Here is a 19,290-nt window from a genome sequence, read left to right as displayed (position 1 = left end):
TACCAACCACAAGCCACCAATTCATTCATCTTTTGTTTTTTTTTATTTAAATTGTACTCATCTCCTTTTTTACAATTTTTCTATTATGATTCGTTTCCATTTTTCCTTTTTTTATTTTCCGCGCCATTCCATTGTTTTTATTCGCCCTCTCCACTCACAAGAAGAGTTACTATATATACCAACGCCCATTCAAAATGGCTTCCATTTGTTCTGTTCCAAAACACACAAACAAAAACGAAACGAAAAACGCGAGCGCAACGCAAAGTGCGGAACGTTAACGCTAATTCGCTCCCCTCTGCTATTCAACTGTTTTTATAAGGGGACCGCGCGCGCGTCACTGCAGACAAAAGAGAATCGCTTAGCGTCACTCGACTGACTGTGCTTGTCTGTCTTCTACTGTTTTTGAAGCCGCCAAGTTTATATCGATTACCTGTCCGTAATCGACATACATCATCCACTGTTTTTCTACCATTCCCTCACCTCTCACTCCGCTTCACCTCATTACGGATAAATAGATAAGTCACTTTATCACAGGAAATTAGTATTTAACTTGCAACAATCGGAAATGTTTTGCATTTGATTGTTTTTGTTTCGTCTGTTGTAATCCTATGATCTTTATTTGTCTCCGCAGGACATTACATAGTGTTCACTGTTTAAAATCGTTTTTACTAAACAAAAGAACGTTTCTTAAAGAGGAGAGTTAAGAGTGCTTCAGAATACAAACTTAACTCATCGTAATAACGGTTCAAATCAAGATGACAGTTGTTTTGGTTTCGAGTACAAGTTCCCAACATATGTGGATGACTGAGCTTTCTTACTGTATTGAAGTTATGATGAGTTATTATCGTAACCCACTACTTACTATATATATATGTATTTAATTAATTTATAAAGACTCCAAAACGTTTTCCACACTCTTCAAGCTGTTACTTTTACATCTGTCTAATACAAAATGAACATATTAGATTCTTCATACCTCATAAATAACTAGTCTTGAATACTGCAAATGAATACTCAAATAAATATGCCATATCATGTCGCTGTGTGAATGCAGGCTAAGAGTCGTAGTCAGACATTCGGTTTTCGACTTCTGACGTATTATTAGTAATATGACGTAGACAGGAGAGTCACACCATTCTGATTCTTTCTATAGGTTTTCGGTTAGAAACTCTCAAATGTCAGAAATACGGAAATAATTTATAGGAAGGATTTCATATTTTAATGGAACTAATCACGGTTAATTTGACAGCTCCACTTGTTTGAGAGCACTTCAGATCTGGGTGTGATGGATGGTAATTTAAGTCTGCTGCTAATTCAATAACTCTGCAATCACAAAGCTTCAGGCCGTCAGTCGTTGTGGGATAACAATGAGATTTTTGCTATGGAAAGATAGAATCTTTAAATATGCATATGAAAATTATAGACTGAGGCTGAAATTGTTTTACATCAAAATATGTACACAAACATTAACCAAACAAAATTTTATTTAGGCCTACATATAAGTCATTCACCTTAAAATCCAGAAAATCCATATTGTTTTTAAAACACAAAAAGGTTCACGATTATGCTTAGAGTTGAAAGTACGGAATTTGTTTTCATGTTAACGGACTGTCTACAGCTAAAGAGAAGCGACACGTACTGAAGATGGTAAAGATTCGCGCTGAAAGGGACTGAGGAAGTAATCATTCTTCCTTCGACTTTATCTTATAGCAGAACACAACAATTCTTAACACGAGCAGACACAGACTTATTTAAGCGGAGTGATTCACACAGAGCACGTATTCTCGTACATCACCACATATTCCATAACCCACATGACTGGGATTACGTCTTGAGAGCAAGCAAAGTATAACTTACCATAGCAAAGCTCATATTTAAAAGCTCACAGTAGCTTATCTAGTTATGAAATTCCCCACAATTCATAAACCTATGGCTTAGCACCGTATTCACAACGACCCAACAATGTACTAGACAAATCCACTCCTATCCTAAATTTTTTTGAAGGTAAATTCTAAGATTATCTCCTAACCACTTTCCTTCTTTCCTTCCGTCTTCCGACAAAAATTATGTAATAATTTCTCTTATCCCCCGTTAATGTCTTCGTCTTTGAATCTATAACATTTCGTAAACAGCGCATAATATAAAGCTCATCAATACGCAGTTCATTCAGTCATCGAATTGTATCGTAAAGCTTGGGACCAGATATTTGAAACTACGTACGTACTTTATTTTTGGAGATAAGTACGCAAGTCAGCAGAAACCGATGATGACATTCCCTTTAATTTTAACAAAACAAGTAATTAATTTCGCAAACTGTGTATTTCTACACACACTAATTTCCAGTTGTAACTTGTTTTTTGGACTGGAGTGGACGGTGTCCGGAGCAGCCACGCCCAGGAAATTGCTTTCGAAGCTTATCCAAGTATCAGAGTGTTAACAGACATTTGTCTTCTTTTTTTAATTAGCTAATAATGGGGGTCATGAACATTTTTTTTATGGAAACCTACAGTTTTAAAACATCAGATGGTTTTGTAATACACTGTGAATGCGGAATAGAGCAGTGGACAGTGATTACAGATTTTTTAGCCGCTTAGTGTTTTCCGATTAATTGATTCGTAAGTTTGTTACTAGCCACTTCATCGGTTCCGCGATGTGCTTTGATATTAACCCTAGCAGAGAAGCAAACCAAATGGATTTGGTTGGGCGTATAGTTGGTGCGGGGATATGGTTAAGCGAATTTTTAAATTGGAGTATTACAGATGTTAAAGCATTTATTTCGGCTTTGAGTTGTTTAACGAACATATAAGACCCCCCCCCCCCCCCTGTTATTTCATCAACAAGTTATTCAACGAGTGAAGAATCCCGTCCTCAGCCTGACACTAATGCCTCCCCTCCATAAAGACACAAATTATGATTATTTGTAGATCACTTTGGACTTAAGTTTTTCAGTAAGGGTTGACCAAAACTGAAATTCTCAGACTTATTAAAATATATTGCAATATGTCGAACAACGAAATCTCAATCAGTTTATGAACCTAAACATGAACTGAATTAAATTTACAACATAGACTGTTTGCAAAGACTTAAACTTCCCGAAGCAGGTCTAGTCGTCTTCGGAAAATTTCTGATTCTAACCTCGACCGGGAGAACAGCTATCTTAATTGCGTATTTATCTAAACATAGATATTTAATTATGTAAACAACTGTAAGCCAAAAATTAAGACTGCACTGTTATAAAACATTACACATTATCAGTTTCCATCTTCTCTCCCTGTTTCTCCCTTTTCCTCTTCTCTTTTATTCTTTCTCACTCCTGCACGTTATTTCATTGAGGTTTGGACTTAACTCTTTAAAGCATAGCGGTAAGTGAATGTACCACCTGCTCTAACATAGAGTAAATCTGTATTTGCTTGCAGAGTGAATTTATGGTTTATGTATTGCTATGAGAATAAAATGATCTTTATAATGAAGAGGTGTTCTGTTTCCTTTAAGGCATAAACTGAATTCTTAAATACTATTCAAGCGAACGTCATTCTTCAAGGGTTAATGATTTATACAATATATTTCTCAAATTCCAGGAGAAAACAATGAAAGAAATATGTAAGAACAATTTCCGTTAAATTTATATTTTCTTTAAGTTTATCATGGGAAATTTTATATTTGTTTTCATCATATATTCGCGGGATTAGAAATATTTTCAAATAATGGCAGGAGTCCATTTAGAATCCTAGTTATGTTTTAGACAGGTTTCATTACAGATGTTTATATACGATATACAACAAAACCTCGCATATTGACGTAGTAAGCTACCCTTCAGAGAAGTAGCAGATACTGAATGAGTTAGTATGACTGTGAAACTTACTGTTATTGATCGCTCTGAATATAAGACATGTCGTGACAATACAAGTTCTCTCATGCAACAAATGATGCAATACTTCGAATAGTCACTTTCTCTAATGTTCTATTTATATTGCTAGAGGCAGTTGTCAAACGGTGTAGTTTGTTTACACTTCTAATAATTTATCCACAACACACAGAAACCTGCCCTCATCAGCTCAAGGAGGGAATTAAATAATACATTTCTACCAAAGGAAAAAATTTTTAATATTTTATAATTACTTAGCGTGAGTAAGGAAACATACACACTTATTTGCATGTCAACAAAAAATAAAATATTTCTGATCCTAGCTAAATTGTCATGTACTTCCAGAAGTTTATCTCTTGAGTTAAATATTTTATATGGCCAATCCGCCCAAATGGAACTAAATGAAGTGGTTTTGATCTGTTACATTAATTCAGTAAAACCGATGGAAATTCGTCTCATTTTACACATGAACATGTAACCAAAAACGTGTTGAATACAACTATCAGGTAAAAATATAAAAAAGAGGTTTCTTGTTTATATTAGGTACAAAGTCAAAGGAATTTTAGGAAGCAAGTAATAATGTACTCACCATTACATTTCAATTGAGCCTATTTATATATCTTGGTGTTTGAATAAAAACCTCTTTTTAATTAGGAATATAACTTCAAAGTAAATTAAAACTTACCCATTTATAAAGTAGCTATTCTATATGAGAGTGCTTTCATTTCCAATTTATGACAACAGTGATGTAATTCGTAAGTTATTTCAGAAATACTGAGCACGATACTAACGCGATATTTGAACAAAATTATCTGACACATAACACGGCGTGGATCCTATAACCACAGTAATTTTCAGGGGAAACAGCTGGCTGGAGACGGCTGTATTCTGTGCTGTTGCGCCATGTAGCGTGGTGGAAGCTTACTGATGTTTTAGACGTGCTTGCTGCCTCCATCATCATGGCGATGAGTAAGCGCCTTTAAAACGTCCATGAACTTACACCAGGCTACACGGCGCAATAACCGACAAAAGTCATTTTAAAGTAAATAAACCCATACAAAATTTCCGGCAGAATAATTGATATTCTACAAGACAAATCCAAATATTCAAAGACCTAATGAGAAGTAGTTTTAGTAGTTAGATGCAACCTGTCATCTACAGATCAGAGTCCTACGGTTAACGTCAGCAAATCATTCTGCCCTGAATCTATTTTTTCGTCACCGATTAAATAACTTTATTGCGGGGAGTGTTAAGTAGTCAAATTACTCGTTAAATTCTAACCTAAATGCAATCATTATACACGCAAAGTTGCAAAACTCCTACATAAATAACTGAGAGTTTTGAAAGTATTTTCAAATAGGTTTAAGCAGATAAACTACGTAAGTACATAAGCATCACTTTACTACTCACATCAGCCTAACATTCATGGAAGTCAAACGGAATAGTCGTAGTGACTAATTAAGAGGGCCGGCATTTCCATTAATTGTTTAATAACGTCTTAATGTTCACTGTATTGAAGAGGTGAGGTATGGCCATAAGGAATATATACAGCCCTTAAAAGGTAAAGGTGTAAAGTTCTGGCCACTTTACCATAATGGGAGTATCACCACTAAACGACACCATAAAAAGGAAATTGCCCTGCGAGCTAGCGTCATTAACAATGGTCGGCGTTATGTATTTTATTTCACTGACGTCCATTAATAAAATACAACACCCTACAAGTCTATACGATCTCTATCCCTGTCAAAACAAAATATATATTATTTTGTATGTTCTGGACTAATAATTTTACTTTCCGTTCGTTGCTGAGTCATCAAAGGTTGTTATACCGCTAAGTCCAGTGGTTTTGAAAAGCAGAATGTCTACTGTAAGATAAATAAATCGTAACCGATACATATGCATCTTAATGTTAAGAATAAATAATTTTATGGAATAAGAAGATGGAAACTGCGCTATCTACTTAAAACACTAAAGATTCAGAATGTTCAACACGTTTTAAAGCAACATTAAAATAAAAAATCTGAATAAAACTTAAACTTGGTGTTTTACTTCCAACTAATACACGCCTAAACCGCATCAAATACGTTTACATTTCTATTGAATCAAATCACAGCAGAATTCCGGTTATTGAATATTATTACTTTACTAGTCAATTGTGTATCAAATACAGCCGTTATTTAATTTGTATAATATCAATAAACATTTACAAACGAAGAAGAAAGACACGAATAAACTTAGTAAAATTTACAAGTCTGTAAGCACCTGACCTGAAGCAAATTTGTTCTTCTAGATACTGAACCTGCAAAATTCTGCACAAGCAATAAGATAAATTGCACTGCCAAGTTTGTATATTTGCCTTGACTCCACGAATGACGAACTGAAACTAATTAGGTTCTGTTACTCACCTGTCCTCGATGATAAATTTGTCTCCATCGTTTTCCACGCAAATCCCTTTTGTTTCGATGACACTTGTGTTGATTGTCAGAAGCTGGGGATATCCCGACTGAAACCAGCGCCCTGACCAGTTCAATGGGAACTTGCACATCTCTGTAAAGAAAGGAAGGAATAATTATATTCGACCCTTTAATACTTCGTGTCTACTAGCTGAAACATCACACTGCCTTGCTTAAAGAGTACCTATATTGCTGAGTATAGTTATTTTCTCGTTGTACTCCAATTATTTTACGGTATCAGTAAAGCATATTAATATATTTAACTCTCATTTTTCGAAAATTTATACTCAAGATTTGTGGATTTTGAACAACGAACATTACAAATTATCATGGCTATATAAGACTTATAAAATTCTTTTGCCTTATTTATTTTCATAATCTCAGCACAGGAAGGGTCAGATTTTTCTGTTTTGGTCAACTAACGTGTTAACAATTAAGACACTAAAAAAGTCCCAGCCTGTTGACTTGCTAAGCATGGAATGAAGATTATCCAAATTAAACTCTGAAGTACAGAAGATGTTACTGGCGATCCACAGAACTGAAATCTTAATCGTGCAAAAACTTTTACCAAGCAAAGACAATGGACAGTCGATATCCCTCGGAAAAGTGTAGAATGGAGCATTTTGGTTACCCACATAAAAAACTACGTGTCACAATAGATGCTCTAGAATGTCATTTTCTGTGGAAAGAACTATTTATGTCGTGTCTGACTGCTATAGAAGAAATTTACCTCGATAGTTGCTTCCCTAGTTGCCTCTCAGTCTGTCCAGCCCAGTTAAGGTGACGCGATCAGACGTTCGTATTGACTGTTAAGAAAACATGCGTAGAGTATATCGTTATTATTAATGATCTCCCTGTCCTTTCTCACTGTTAACTACTTTGTTAAACCTACTTGTACTGATGTTAGCTACTACTAACGTGCGCCACCGTACGCAGTACTATGATAAAGTAATCGAAATATCGGAGCGAAGCATGTGTTTCTTACCACATTCGTACCAACCCTCCCACCGCCAGTAACTCATTTAGCTACCAAGATAACCTGCATGTACATTACATGAACATAGCAAAACTAAAATATGAAACTAAAATATATGTGTGTTCACTTGAGTGAGTTACAAGCTCCCCGGATAATTCTTGAGATGAGGGGCCCAAAACTCTGAATGTGTCGTGTTCTTCTACTTGAGAAGTTGCCCCATGGGTGTCTTGTACAAGTTGTGGGCTATTATTTGCTTCTCCCATGTACCTGTCCTTTTACTGGACACCCATCTGGATAGCCGAGTGATACTTTCAAAGACCACAAAAAACAAAGAATAAATAAAAGTGAAATGAATATCTTATGTTCGTAAGTGCTTGTCATAATATATGACGCGGTATTAAAGAGCTTGGGATGTTGCTTCTGTGACATGTGACAATTTCTATTAAATCTGCCACATGGTAGTGCACAACACTTTAATATTATGAATTGAAATCCACTAAGTAAATTTATAAAACAAACATTTTCAGTGTTACCTAATCTTAAATATTTTCTACTCAACTGTAATCCATACTTAGCGGACGCCTGCACAGAAAATGCAAACTATGTTCAATAAGAAATACATTAAACTTAATGAGCAAATAATTTCTTCAATGAACGAGTAAAAACCGAACAGGTTTCTTCTTTCGACAAACATTATAATTTGATGAACACAATGGCACTATGACATTAAACATTTTATATACATAGAAGTTGCGATATTACGTTTCTATTAAGGTTATGAAGTTCTACATTCACTCTTGTTTACTTTAAAATTAATGACCCCTGGCTTATGAACGTCATCACAATACTAGCTCAACATATGAAACGAATAGACGAGCAGACCTCGATATGGCAGGTTCATCATCTATTGCTGCCATAAACCGAATTAAGCATAGGCTACCGCTTGCGACTGAATTTAATGGTAGCACTTAGAAACATTACAACGACATTTTGCTACTGTTAACATAATTCCTGGTTACAGGAAGGATACAAAAGGAGTTCATCACATGTTAAAAGTGTTTCAAAACCGCCGTGTTCTAGTGACTGACAGAACGCTGGGAATTAATTTACATACATAGGCGTATGTATTTACAATATGTGCACGAATGCACGTAAACAAGCGTGTCTGTTATAGCGAAGAGAATGTAAAATGAATACAAGTACTAATTGTACTGATTAATTATTTTGCACTAAAATCTGAGGGACTGCTAAATCAAATACCGCCACAGGTCCTGAACTAGTACCGATAATTCATCTGCCGTATCGAGCATCGAGATTGCACTAATTTCAGACAAACAGTGCTGGACAGGATCACGTCCGACACAAACGCGTCTTTACAGAGGATCGCGTGTCCGCTTTCTGGAAAATGGTCGTAAGCACCTTAGAAATTTCGTTCGATTGATACAATACCACACGACTTGATATCAAAGAAGATAGCCATCTTCATTCACTTGTCACTTACACAGACACTTTCCTTAACGTCCATCTTAATAATTCCCACACAACTCCTTCAAAGTCTTTAAAATGATCCTTTTTCAACAGGTTTTGCCCAAAAAATTTATATCCGCATTTCTGGTCTCGCCCCTCCCAGCCACGTGACGAGTGAATAATAACTTCCTAGATCTATAGTCATAATAAAATAGATATTAAGATACAAAGATAAAGAGGATATGACGTTCCAATAACATGCATAAAATTAAAATTATCTTGTTTGTACAGTTAACGGAAATAATTTAGTACGCTGATACATAGATGCTAGATTTTTCATTCAAACGCGTTTCATAAAAACAAAAACATGTGATAAAATAGTAACAGTTCTAATATTTATTATGAATCTTTCAAAATATTTCGGGCATACTGATTACTTCGATGATATTTCATTGTTGTCATTTCTAGTTCTTTTCTTTCTTCTTTATCTTCAATACGTTTATGGTCCATCTTTCTATGATAGTTCTGATGACACATTTTGCTGGTCTCAACTACAGGATTCACAATTGCAATATATTTACAAATCTGAATTTCAAAAATTCTTACTCTTAATAAATATTCTAGAATTACATATGCCATAAGAATCCTTCAAACTGAACGTTGTATCAAGCAGTGTGTTATATTTAAAACACATTCTTAATTATTACACATAAACCCCTTCACGCACACAGAATGTCGAAACCAGACGTAATACTGAATTCATGCAGACATATGCCGTTGTTGCACTCTTGGAATCGGCACGGCCGTAATTTGAGCTGATTCTCGCTCAATGAGCACTTGTTACAGATAAACACATAATATGTCCGGAAATGTTGTTACCAGTCGGTATAATGTTGTCTTGTTCGTTATTTCTTTATCGAGAAACACAATAATAAATGCTCCACAAACGACAATAAAACATGTCGATGCTAAGTAATGCTAGAGACCGAATAAATGTTCTGCTCGTGAATAAAACGTGTTTGCAGTTTTCCAGCTTTTGAGCTGCTGGCGTGAGCAGTGGCCTAGCGACATCGGTGATCTTGACTTCACCGTCATGGGAGAGGTTGAGGATCGGAGGAGGGTCTTCTTCTGATTACTTTTCTGACTTGTTTTAAAGGGTACACCTTTTGCATACAATTCTTGAGCGGGCGTGAGTATTTGAAGTCAACCATAATAAAAACAAACACAAATTTTGGGTATTATTATTACTATTACTGTTTTCCTAGGTGGATCAGTTTCTTTTATTTATATTTCTTAATTTATTTTTCTCTGTGTATAATATTGTTTCTATTTTGAGCTTGCCTGTATTTGGCTGTTACATTTAATACTGTACATGTATATTTTTAGTTAATCTGTTTGTGTAATATTTTTCATTATTATTTCATTATTATTGTATGTATTATCAGTGTTTGTCCTGTTATTGGCTTCTTGCTGTTAGCACTCACTTAAATAAATAAATTGAATTACACTCTCAACTTTTAATTGGCTTCTTGCCTTACTGTGATCGATTCTTCAAACTTTGTTGGGGAACCGTGAGGTCATAAATAAAGTGCTGTTATTCACACCAAAAGCTTTAACTTTGTAACACGCATAAATATTATCGCAGTTCTTTATAATTTTGGTAAAGAAATATTTAATTCAGTTCTGCAGCTTCTCAGCCAACATAGACATGAAAAACATCCACGATTCTGCTTGAAAATCTAACCTCGCGGTCGATAGATTAACATTTATTCAGATAATAATCTCGCACGAGCAGTGAAAATTAGTTACAAACGTATAATTATTTCACGTATAAGCAAATAGGTTGCTAAATCTACTGACACGTGGCAGATTCATGAGTAAATAGCAATGTTTTATTAAGCTACATGCTAGATGAAGTCAACATCATTGGCATATTTCGTACAAAAGTCAAACACTATGGAAAGGGTGTACACTGAACGTACACCTACTTCCTGTAAGCCAGTACTGGACAAATGCCCACTGGACATACTCACGAAAACATTTGTGTAGTTCAAAGTGTGGTTAATTATCTATCAAATATTTGCGGTGGCTAATAATGTTTACAGACATACAAAATTCATATTTGTGTCATTTCTTAACCAACAAAACTTCGCCTCTTCCTAATGTTTTGGATCTAAAAAATATAATTCAATCGAAAGGAAATGTAATGCACCCATATACGTCTTAATGTATTTGTCAGTAAAGAACTCGAACGTTGCTCTCTCTCTCTCTCTCTCGCTCTATATATATATATATATATATATATATATATATATATATATATATATATATTGATTTCCATCCCATGAGTTCAGAAAAATTTGTGTTAAACCACGCATGCATTTCTATTATATTTACAATAAATAAACACGGGCATATTATACATTTGCAAAGAACATTTTATAAAACAATTATACTCCGTTGGAGTACCTTTTCGCTCTAACTTTAGAATCCTGGCACACGTGGCACACAAATGCTAAATTCTGTGACCATAAACTGACGACAAGGAAAGTACCAGATAGAATCACGGGACATATCTGATGTGATTACAATTATAATAACGTTTGGGAAGTGTAAAATCCTAAACCGTATAATTTCTTTTAGTTACTCGCGGATTTTTATTGGACCATTTATGTCGCTTCTATTTTGATCTGCGAAATCGCTTGTGTTTCGTTCGATTGCGGTTACGAATAGCACGGCTCGTTTGTTTTGCAACTAGTTGCTGCGGTTTTGAACAGCGCCCATTGATGTTGCTTTGTTCAAACTTCAAAACGTGCTTGAGAGGTAGCAGCAAATGGAAATCTATGAACGATAAAGTGCTTGAACTGAAACTCCGAGCCAATGTGTCAGAAAGGCATGTTAATTTCCTATGTGTGCATTATCGTGACAAATTTGTGGTCTTAAGATCTATGGCGTGTAAGTTATAAAATTTCAAAATGCTCCGCTGCATAAAGCAGGTCATCTTCGTATTAAATACAGCAATTAATTTAAAATGTAGATGAATGGTTCTCCTAATGTACAGAAACCAGAAGCCCCAATTAAACCACGTTCCTATAAAACAATTCAAAACATATTGATTGAATCTCAAGGATATCAGGGTAGAAAGAGATACGTCATTGTAGAACAGATAACTGATGTGCATTTATGTAACTTGGAATCAAATTAATCTAAAGAAAACAACGACTACAGAATTATTTCATCTGTGAAAATTATTGTCACATTAGTCACCGTGCATTTGTTTATTATATTGATAAGATCAGTGACTGTATCAGAGGTGACCTGAATTAGCACACTGGCAATGGGTCATAACATTTCTCGCGTTTATTATGATATATAATTCCGTGGATCTACACCTCACTTCAGTAGAACTCAGAAGACCGAAGTCGACCCTATCAGTCTACGTTCTTCCCTTGTGGCGACAGACCAAGTTTCACACAAGGATAAAACAACAAATAAAACATTTTTTGTATATGTCAGTCTTTTTTCTTTTGAGGACTGAAAGAACCTTGTCATAAAACACCATACACTGACATTTTACGACAAGAAATCAAGCAATCAAAACAAAACGTAAAATGTATTCGATTACTTTTTGTGTGTGTTTGTTATGGTGGCCATTAGACGTACGTACGGAATGTTTTTTTAGCATTGTCTATTGTTACTATCGCAAATCTGGCTACTTACGAAATTTAAAATGTGTAAAAGGATGCTTTCACGCAAACTGCACACTGTAGTCAATTTTACAGGACACTACTGTAACACCTAACTGGCACGTTAGCTCACACCTTTCTGCGCTGAAGCATGGGGTTAAACATTACCTTTACATGTTAGCTCCTGATTACAGGTTAACACGTTTGGTTTCCAGTATTGTACACACCAAACTGGCAACTGTGTCAACGTTGCATGTGGCTTGTTCATATTTTCGCGTTAAAATTGTAAGAGTAATTTCAATCTGTTTGCGAGATTTGGTTTTCAGAACACACCCGGACTGCTGGGATCAATATTTAATCTCGGGGATTAAAGCACCGAGTTCAAAACCCGTCTGTGACACTGGAGTGGGTGTGGCATGACTACACTTCATTACCCAAGCACAATGCACATAATGACGGTCATCACTGCATTGACAGTGCAATTCCCTATGGTTCTGTCACAGAGTCCACTATTCGAGGCAAACCCAAACATGTCATATAATTGTCATTCCAAAATTTAAAAGGTTCGATTTAGAAACTGTAACGACAGAATTACGAGATCAGAGTTGCACAAAAATTCTAAAACGCATAGACCCCAGTATGTAAACATCCCATAATTCATAATAAACAGACTTTAAAATGGTCTTATGGCTGACAGAAACATGTAGCACAAATCGGTAATGGTAGGGAACTTCGTCAAAATGTATCACATATATTGGAACTGTGAACTCGTCTCTTTAATTGAATAAATTTAATTACTGAACCTTCTAAAACCGAAGCGCGCCTATGTAATCATATGAAGTTGAATTTGTGGTTTACGCGTTTGTTCGCTTATAGCCCGGGAACGGATATACCGAATTTTACCAAACTTGGCTTGCTTCTTTCTTGAGCTCAGGTGGAGATCATGTCAGGGTGAAAACGCCTTAGTTCAATTTACACTGAGTGCGGGTCCCGTAGCAAGAAAGATACTGAAGTTAATTAATTCTGATTAACTTTAACGTTGTACAGGCTATGACGTTTCGGGAAACCTGTGGAAGTTCTAGAAGCACAAGTACAAATTTACTCAGACTTTTAAGTAAAATTACTCTTAAAATAAAATAATTGATAAATCCTAATATCCCAACACAATTTACTCTAGGTCTAACAGGCTGAAATAGGTCAGACATCGTTGGCCTTGACAATAGTGGCAAATAAGACGTGTTTTTAATTTTTTTACAGTTTAAATTAATACGACAAATAAGTGTAAGAACTTTAAACGCCTAAAAATCCCTTTCTGAATTAAAAATAGATCCTATTAAGAGTTACTTTGTATTTCCATTCATTTTCACGGATAGAAGTTTCCCTGATATTAATTATCGACGGTTGAAAGAACAACAAAACTGGGCAACAAATAATTAATATTTATACTTATCTTTGTGCTTCTGATCGGAAATTTTAAATCAGTCTTGGCTAATGGAAGAAACAGGCTATACACACGCATAACGTTCGAAATATTTTGTTAAAAATGGGGTAGATATTTACTACCTCATAAACTGAAAAATAAAATTCACAAATATTTATCCATGTCTGTGTGGATTAGAACATATAGTAATACAGTACAGTAGTTATAAATTAAAAATATATTATCAAACAATAATGCGCTTCTACATTTTGCTTCCTTTATATTACGAGCGTAAAATCTGCCGGCAATTAAATATTCATACTTCACAAACAAAATGGAGTTTTTCAGTTTGGATTATAACGAGAGGGTTAAAACGCGTTCCAAATCCTAACATGGCAACACGTTAATCTATTAATTTTTGTTACTGCGGCTGAAATGTAATGGTGTAGTGGAACAATACTAAAGTTGTCGTAATGTTTAAATAAGAAGGCGCAGAAAATTCTAAAGTTACTAGAAATATTTTGTATATTTTCTTGTAAACCCACTACGTTTATACTATTATTCATTTTCAAGGTTTATCACAGCAAAAGGGACGATGAAATATAAAGATATTTCAGAAAGTAATGTTATTCTACTTCAACCCCTTTAACAGAAGTTCGTATAAGCACGTAAGTAGAACGTAATTCTTCTCCATTTCCTAGAAATAGACGCTGTGATTGATGAGCGCTGTAACATATTTACATTTTAGGATCATGAGTATATAAATTTGTAGGCTGGACCTCCTTCAGAGTTGCATATCACACAAGTTGGAAGAGCCATTTCCATGAGTGTCTCGGCTAGTAGTCTAGCTCTGATTGATGGAAGCTAGCAATGTGTTTACTTCGTCGCTCCAAAGTATACTTCAGAGTCAGCAGTCCAGACATTCGATCTACACAGCTTTTCTCTCATTTAAAACGTTATAGAATGATGTACACTTTCAATGAGGGATTCCGTTAAAATAAAGACATATAATTAATTCTATTAAATGAATAATATAATAACGAGACATGTTCTGTTGCAATAAAATAATGTAAATAAAACATACAAGTCTTTTTATAACGTCAATCATAACACTATTATCTAACGTGTGATTTCTGTTAAAAACTACAGTACCTATCAAGGCACCCTATGTCTATAATGGGGTGTTTCTGGGATATATCACACACCCTGTCAGAGGCTACAAATATTTCTAACAGAATGTTTCTGGAAAAGACCAAAGTCCCTGTCAGAGACACCCGATGATTTTAACGGGAGTATCAGAGAGCAAAGTCCGATTCAGGGATCTTAATTATTTCTAGTTCACAGCTCCAAATATTTCTTATGTGAGGTTCCTGGAAGAGGCCAAAACAGTCCTTGTCAGGGCACCAAATGTTTCTAAAGACGGAAGATCCCTAAACTGAGACAGTCCATGGAACAAACTGTAACGTTCAGAATGTTCTTATTAATTTTCTCCTAATAATAAGTCGTTACCAAACAGAAGTACTACAGTCAATTTAAAATGCAAATTTAGCTTCAAGCTGCTCTAAAAGTGTAGGATTTTGTCATTATTATAGATACCTTTGTGCGGGCTAACTAAACTATTATTCATAGTTTGTGTTGCTATTTCATGATACGAAAACATCCGAACGAAAAACGCTAATACAATAACTGCGTAATAAATGGCGTAAAAGACCGAGTGGGTGCAAGAAACTACGTCACGTAATTACAGTCTACAGAGAATCAGAAATTTAAAAATGTATCTGTTCCAACATCAGTTACCGACTTCCGTAAAAAGTCGTTTCTTAGAATTGCTGTCTGACAATCATATTTTAAGTTCGGTAAACGCGGTTAGTGTATGAGTGTATTCGGCAGAGACAATTTTTCCACTTTTCGTCCCATTTTCCTAGATCTTCATATGATCTTCACGATTCGCTGTTGGATTCCCAAGACCAACAAGGAATGGAGTAATAAGAGCACTAATCCGCCCCACAGCCGTCTTTTGCCAGTCTAACAGTGGCAGAGCCGTCTCTCACTCGACATTCTTCCACAACCCAACATTAATTTGAGATGATAAACACCCATCAAGCAAATAATAAACCCATTCTTATCAACTGCATTGCCACCACCATCACCACTCACGCTTTTAGAAGGCTATCTTCTGATGATGGAGCAGCAAGAACCAAAGACCTCTGAAACGTCGGTAAACTCCTACCAGACTGCGCGGTGCTATAACCCAGAAGACAGCCATCTTCAGGCTCGCCACCGTGATAACCTCAAATCCAGTTACTATTTTTATTTGCGTAATACTTGTCTTAATATTCTATTTCCTCCCTATTGAGAATTTGTATTTTGTCTTACTTTTCCTCAAATGCTCGTCTTTTTACAAAAATTTTCCTTATTTATTTATTTATCCCTAAGTATATTCAAACTTCAAATTAACATTTTCTTACTTCGCATTTCCCTTCAAACTTTGTTTCCAAAAACTGACACAACTCTACCTCGTGGACATTACTCTCGCGTTTAAATATCGCGTATTTCTGCATATTTTCTCAAGACTGTTAGACGACCTTCATAATGAGACTGTGGAAGCGAACCTGGTCACTACTGATATTCGAACTCAGGTTCTTCACACTGTACAAGAACTACCCCATTAAACAACACTATTTCATGTAATTCTACTTTCACCTCCAGACAACTACAGTCGGGAAGCACGTCGCTGCGTATGCTGAGTTATAATAGTATCGATTTTCAGATTCGTCGGTCTGGGCTGGACATGGCTTCGCGAACAAAGCTGCACGTTGTAATCAAGTTAGTACGACAGCGTTGTATTCGTAGTTCGGGCACTGAACAAAGAAACAGCTACACACAAAATCTCAATGAAAAGACTAGTTCAAGGGGAACGTGTTGTGAGGCCGTTGAAACTTAGAGCACTGTTTTATCCTAAGCATATTCAGATACACAAAGGGATACTAATTACAGACCACACATGACGGAAACTTCCTGTAACTTCCAATGTACCTTATCGGAGTACGTATTTATAATTTAGAAAACAATAGATGAGATTTAATGTTCTCAAGGCGTGCGAGTATGAGAATAACCATCTTCTGGAATGTTGCGCCGTGTATTGTGGTAAAGGTTTACCGACGTTTCAGACATGATTATTTCTTCCATCAACAGGGCGATCTACTAATGACAGAGTTCTGGGAATTATGTAAATTAAGATAGAAAGCAATAGCTTAAGAGAATTATAGTAAAAATAAATAATAAAGAGCTTCATAATTCATAGTCTTCAGCAAATATTATTAATAAGATGAAATCAAGACGGGAGAGGTGAGAGGGGCAAAGAAATGCACAGAAAACTTTAGTCAGAAAATATGGAAAGCAGACATACTATTTGGGAGACCCAATTGCGTGAATGGGAATAAAATATTAATTCTAATGTTAAATCGGCCGTGGTACCAAACCGTCTTACTCAACACAGATTCAAGTACATTCTTCTTATGATTACGGAAATTTAACATCTGGGCTCTGTAAAATGCAGAGTACTTTTGATCAGCTAAACCCCTAACAGCTTTCGATTAAAGAGCCTGTTAAATAAAATTATTAAATTAGTTACTTGGTTGAACAGCATTTGAGTCTTTCGCGGCGAGTACAATCAATAAATTCTCCTACGGGCAATCAGCCGCGTCAACTGGTTGCCGAAACGTCGGTTTACTACGGTAACTAGTTGAAGCGGCTGATTGCCCGAGAGGATTTTATTGAAATCCTACAGCATTTATAATGATGATTTTGTTGCGTTTATGTGCTTAAGTCGGTCATATTACAAAGTATTTTATTGAGCAATTGGTATTAATGTGACGTAGCGCATGCGCTTAAAGTTTCCTAAGAACAAACCTGTAAGTAAATTATCTTTTGTCTTGAAATTACTTTGTTCTTTGAGAGCAGAAGGGTATCTGTCAAGAACAATAATTGAACATGCACTGAAGCAAACATCGTTTCCTTTGTACTACGCACAACAAAACTTAAATTCGAAACAGATATTCTACTTCGAATTCCCGATATATGCAAAGCACCTTTAAACTACAACAAAGTTCTCTACGTGGATCACAATCATAAATTTAATTTTGATGAAACTTGTATCTAATTTGAAATTAATAACTATTATGTAGCCCATTTACAACATTTAATTTGTGGACACTGAGTGATTTTGAAGTTATTTATCCATTATTTTATTATCAGATATGCAGAGACAGTGGTTGAAATTAGAACTAGTGTGAACAGGTACAGAATGGGCATGGAGTGTCGTGGTTCGTTTAAAATACTAATAGTAACCATGCTAGAAACAAGATACGTAACGGTAAAACCATTCATTTTATTTGTATCTTCGGCGTGTGACATTATCAGCAGAAAAACACCTACCTCCTGTCTCTTGACATTTCCACTTCCCAGCAAAGTGAATTTATACGTTACAATTGGCCCTACAAAATAAAAACTGCGACTGAATTTCCTGTATGCAACACCGAAACTAAACTTATAAACACTTCAATAAGTACCTGTGACTGAATAAGTATGCAGTGATTATTCACAGGACAATGTACTTAAGTAAATTATTATATTATAAGTACGTGTATTATAGACAATTAACAATGGCCAGGAATCAATCTGCAACGATGCGATCAAGGTTCTAGTTTAAAGTACAAACCAATATTGTCTCCATGTTGCTCAGAATAAGTTCACAGAACCACTAACCCCGCCCCGAAACAGGGTCCAACTAAATTAATGCGCCGACGCGATTACAAGTGTATTCTCATGACACTATGGGCGATATTAGAGAATTATGAACTTCTTGCACAGAGGAAAGAAGCAGGGCGGTTCCAAGTTTTAAAGCTAACTGGTTTCTTTACCAGACCTAATCTCCATTCGCTCTTACTTCAAACAGGACATAAACAAATTGATAATCCCACGCAATAATCTGCTAAGACCTTAAATAATGTTGACAGTCGTGTAGAAGAAAATATACATTTAAAATGGGACTATTTCGGGGATAGTATTAGTGTTCATCGGGCAGAAACCAATAGAATTATTTGTGAAATACGAGGTTCAGTTTACGAATATTTAGAAATCCTGAGTATTAAATCAGGAAGAAGTCTGAAACTTCTTTGTCACAGTGTGCAAGTTTTCTTATGAGGAGTTATAATTAAAACTGAATGAATAAAGGCAAGTGTTTTTCTTTCCACCTGCTTAAGATAATGCCATCCAATTTGAAATTCGTGTTCGCAATTAAATTATTACATCATCCTCGTCACCCTGAAAGCAGTATGATACTCTGTTAGCATGCGTTTGCTGATACTCATTTGTCACTAAGAAACATTTCTCTGCTTTGTCGCTAGTTCTCTAAGTCTTTA

General features: G+C 35.5%; 1 protein-coding gene across 7 annotated transcripts in view; it reads right to left on the bottom strand.

The window, feature by feature from the left end:
* The window catches only part of LOC110829529 (uncharacterized), a 475,337-nt gene that overhangs the window by 194,759 nt on the left and 261,288 nt on the right, over positions 1-19,290 (bottom strand). For 6 of the 7 annotated variants that reach the window (XM_087347254.1, XM_087347235.1, XM_087347251.1 and 3 more), the window contains one exon: positions 6,271-6,412. In XM_087347254.1, the coding sequence (XP_087203380.1) occupies positions 6,271-6,412 (142 nt within the window). Of the gene's footprint in view, positions 1-6,270; positions 6,413-7,048; positions 7,067-19,290 lie in introns of those variants that run through there. The other variant, XM_022063299.2, reaches the window with a different exon arrangement.

The sequence above is a fragment of the Zootermopsis nevadensis genome, unplaced genomic scaffold, assembly GCF_977971745.1.
Source record: "Zootermopsis nevadensis isolate Lab colony 2312 unplaced genomic scaffold, Znev_1.0 Znev_ptg000001l, whole genome shotgun sequence".
NCBI lineage: Eukaryota > Metazoa > Arthropoda > Insecta > Blattodea > Termopsidae > Zootermopsis > Zootermopsis nevadensis.
This window is presented reverse-complemented; position numbering and strand designations above follow the sequence as displayed.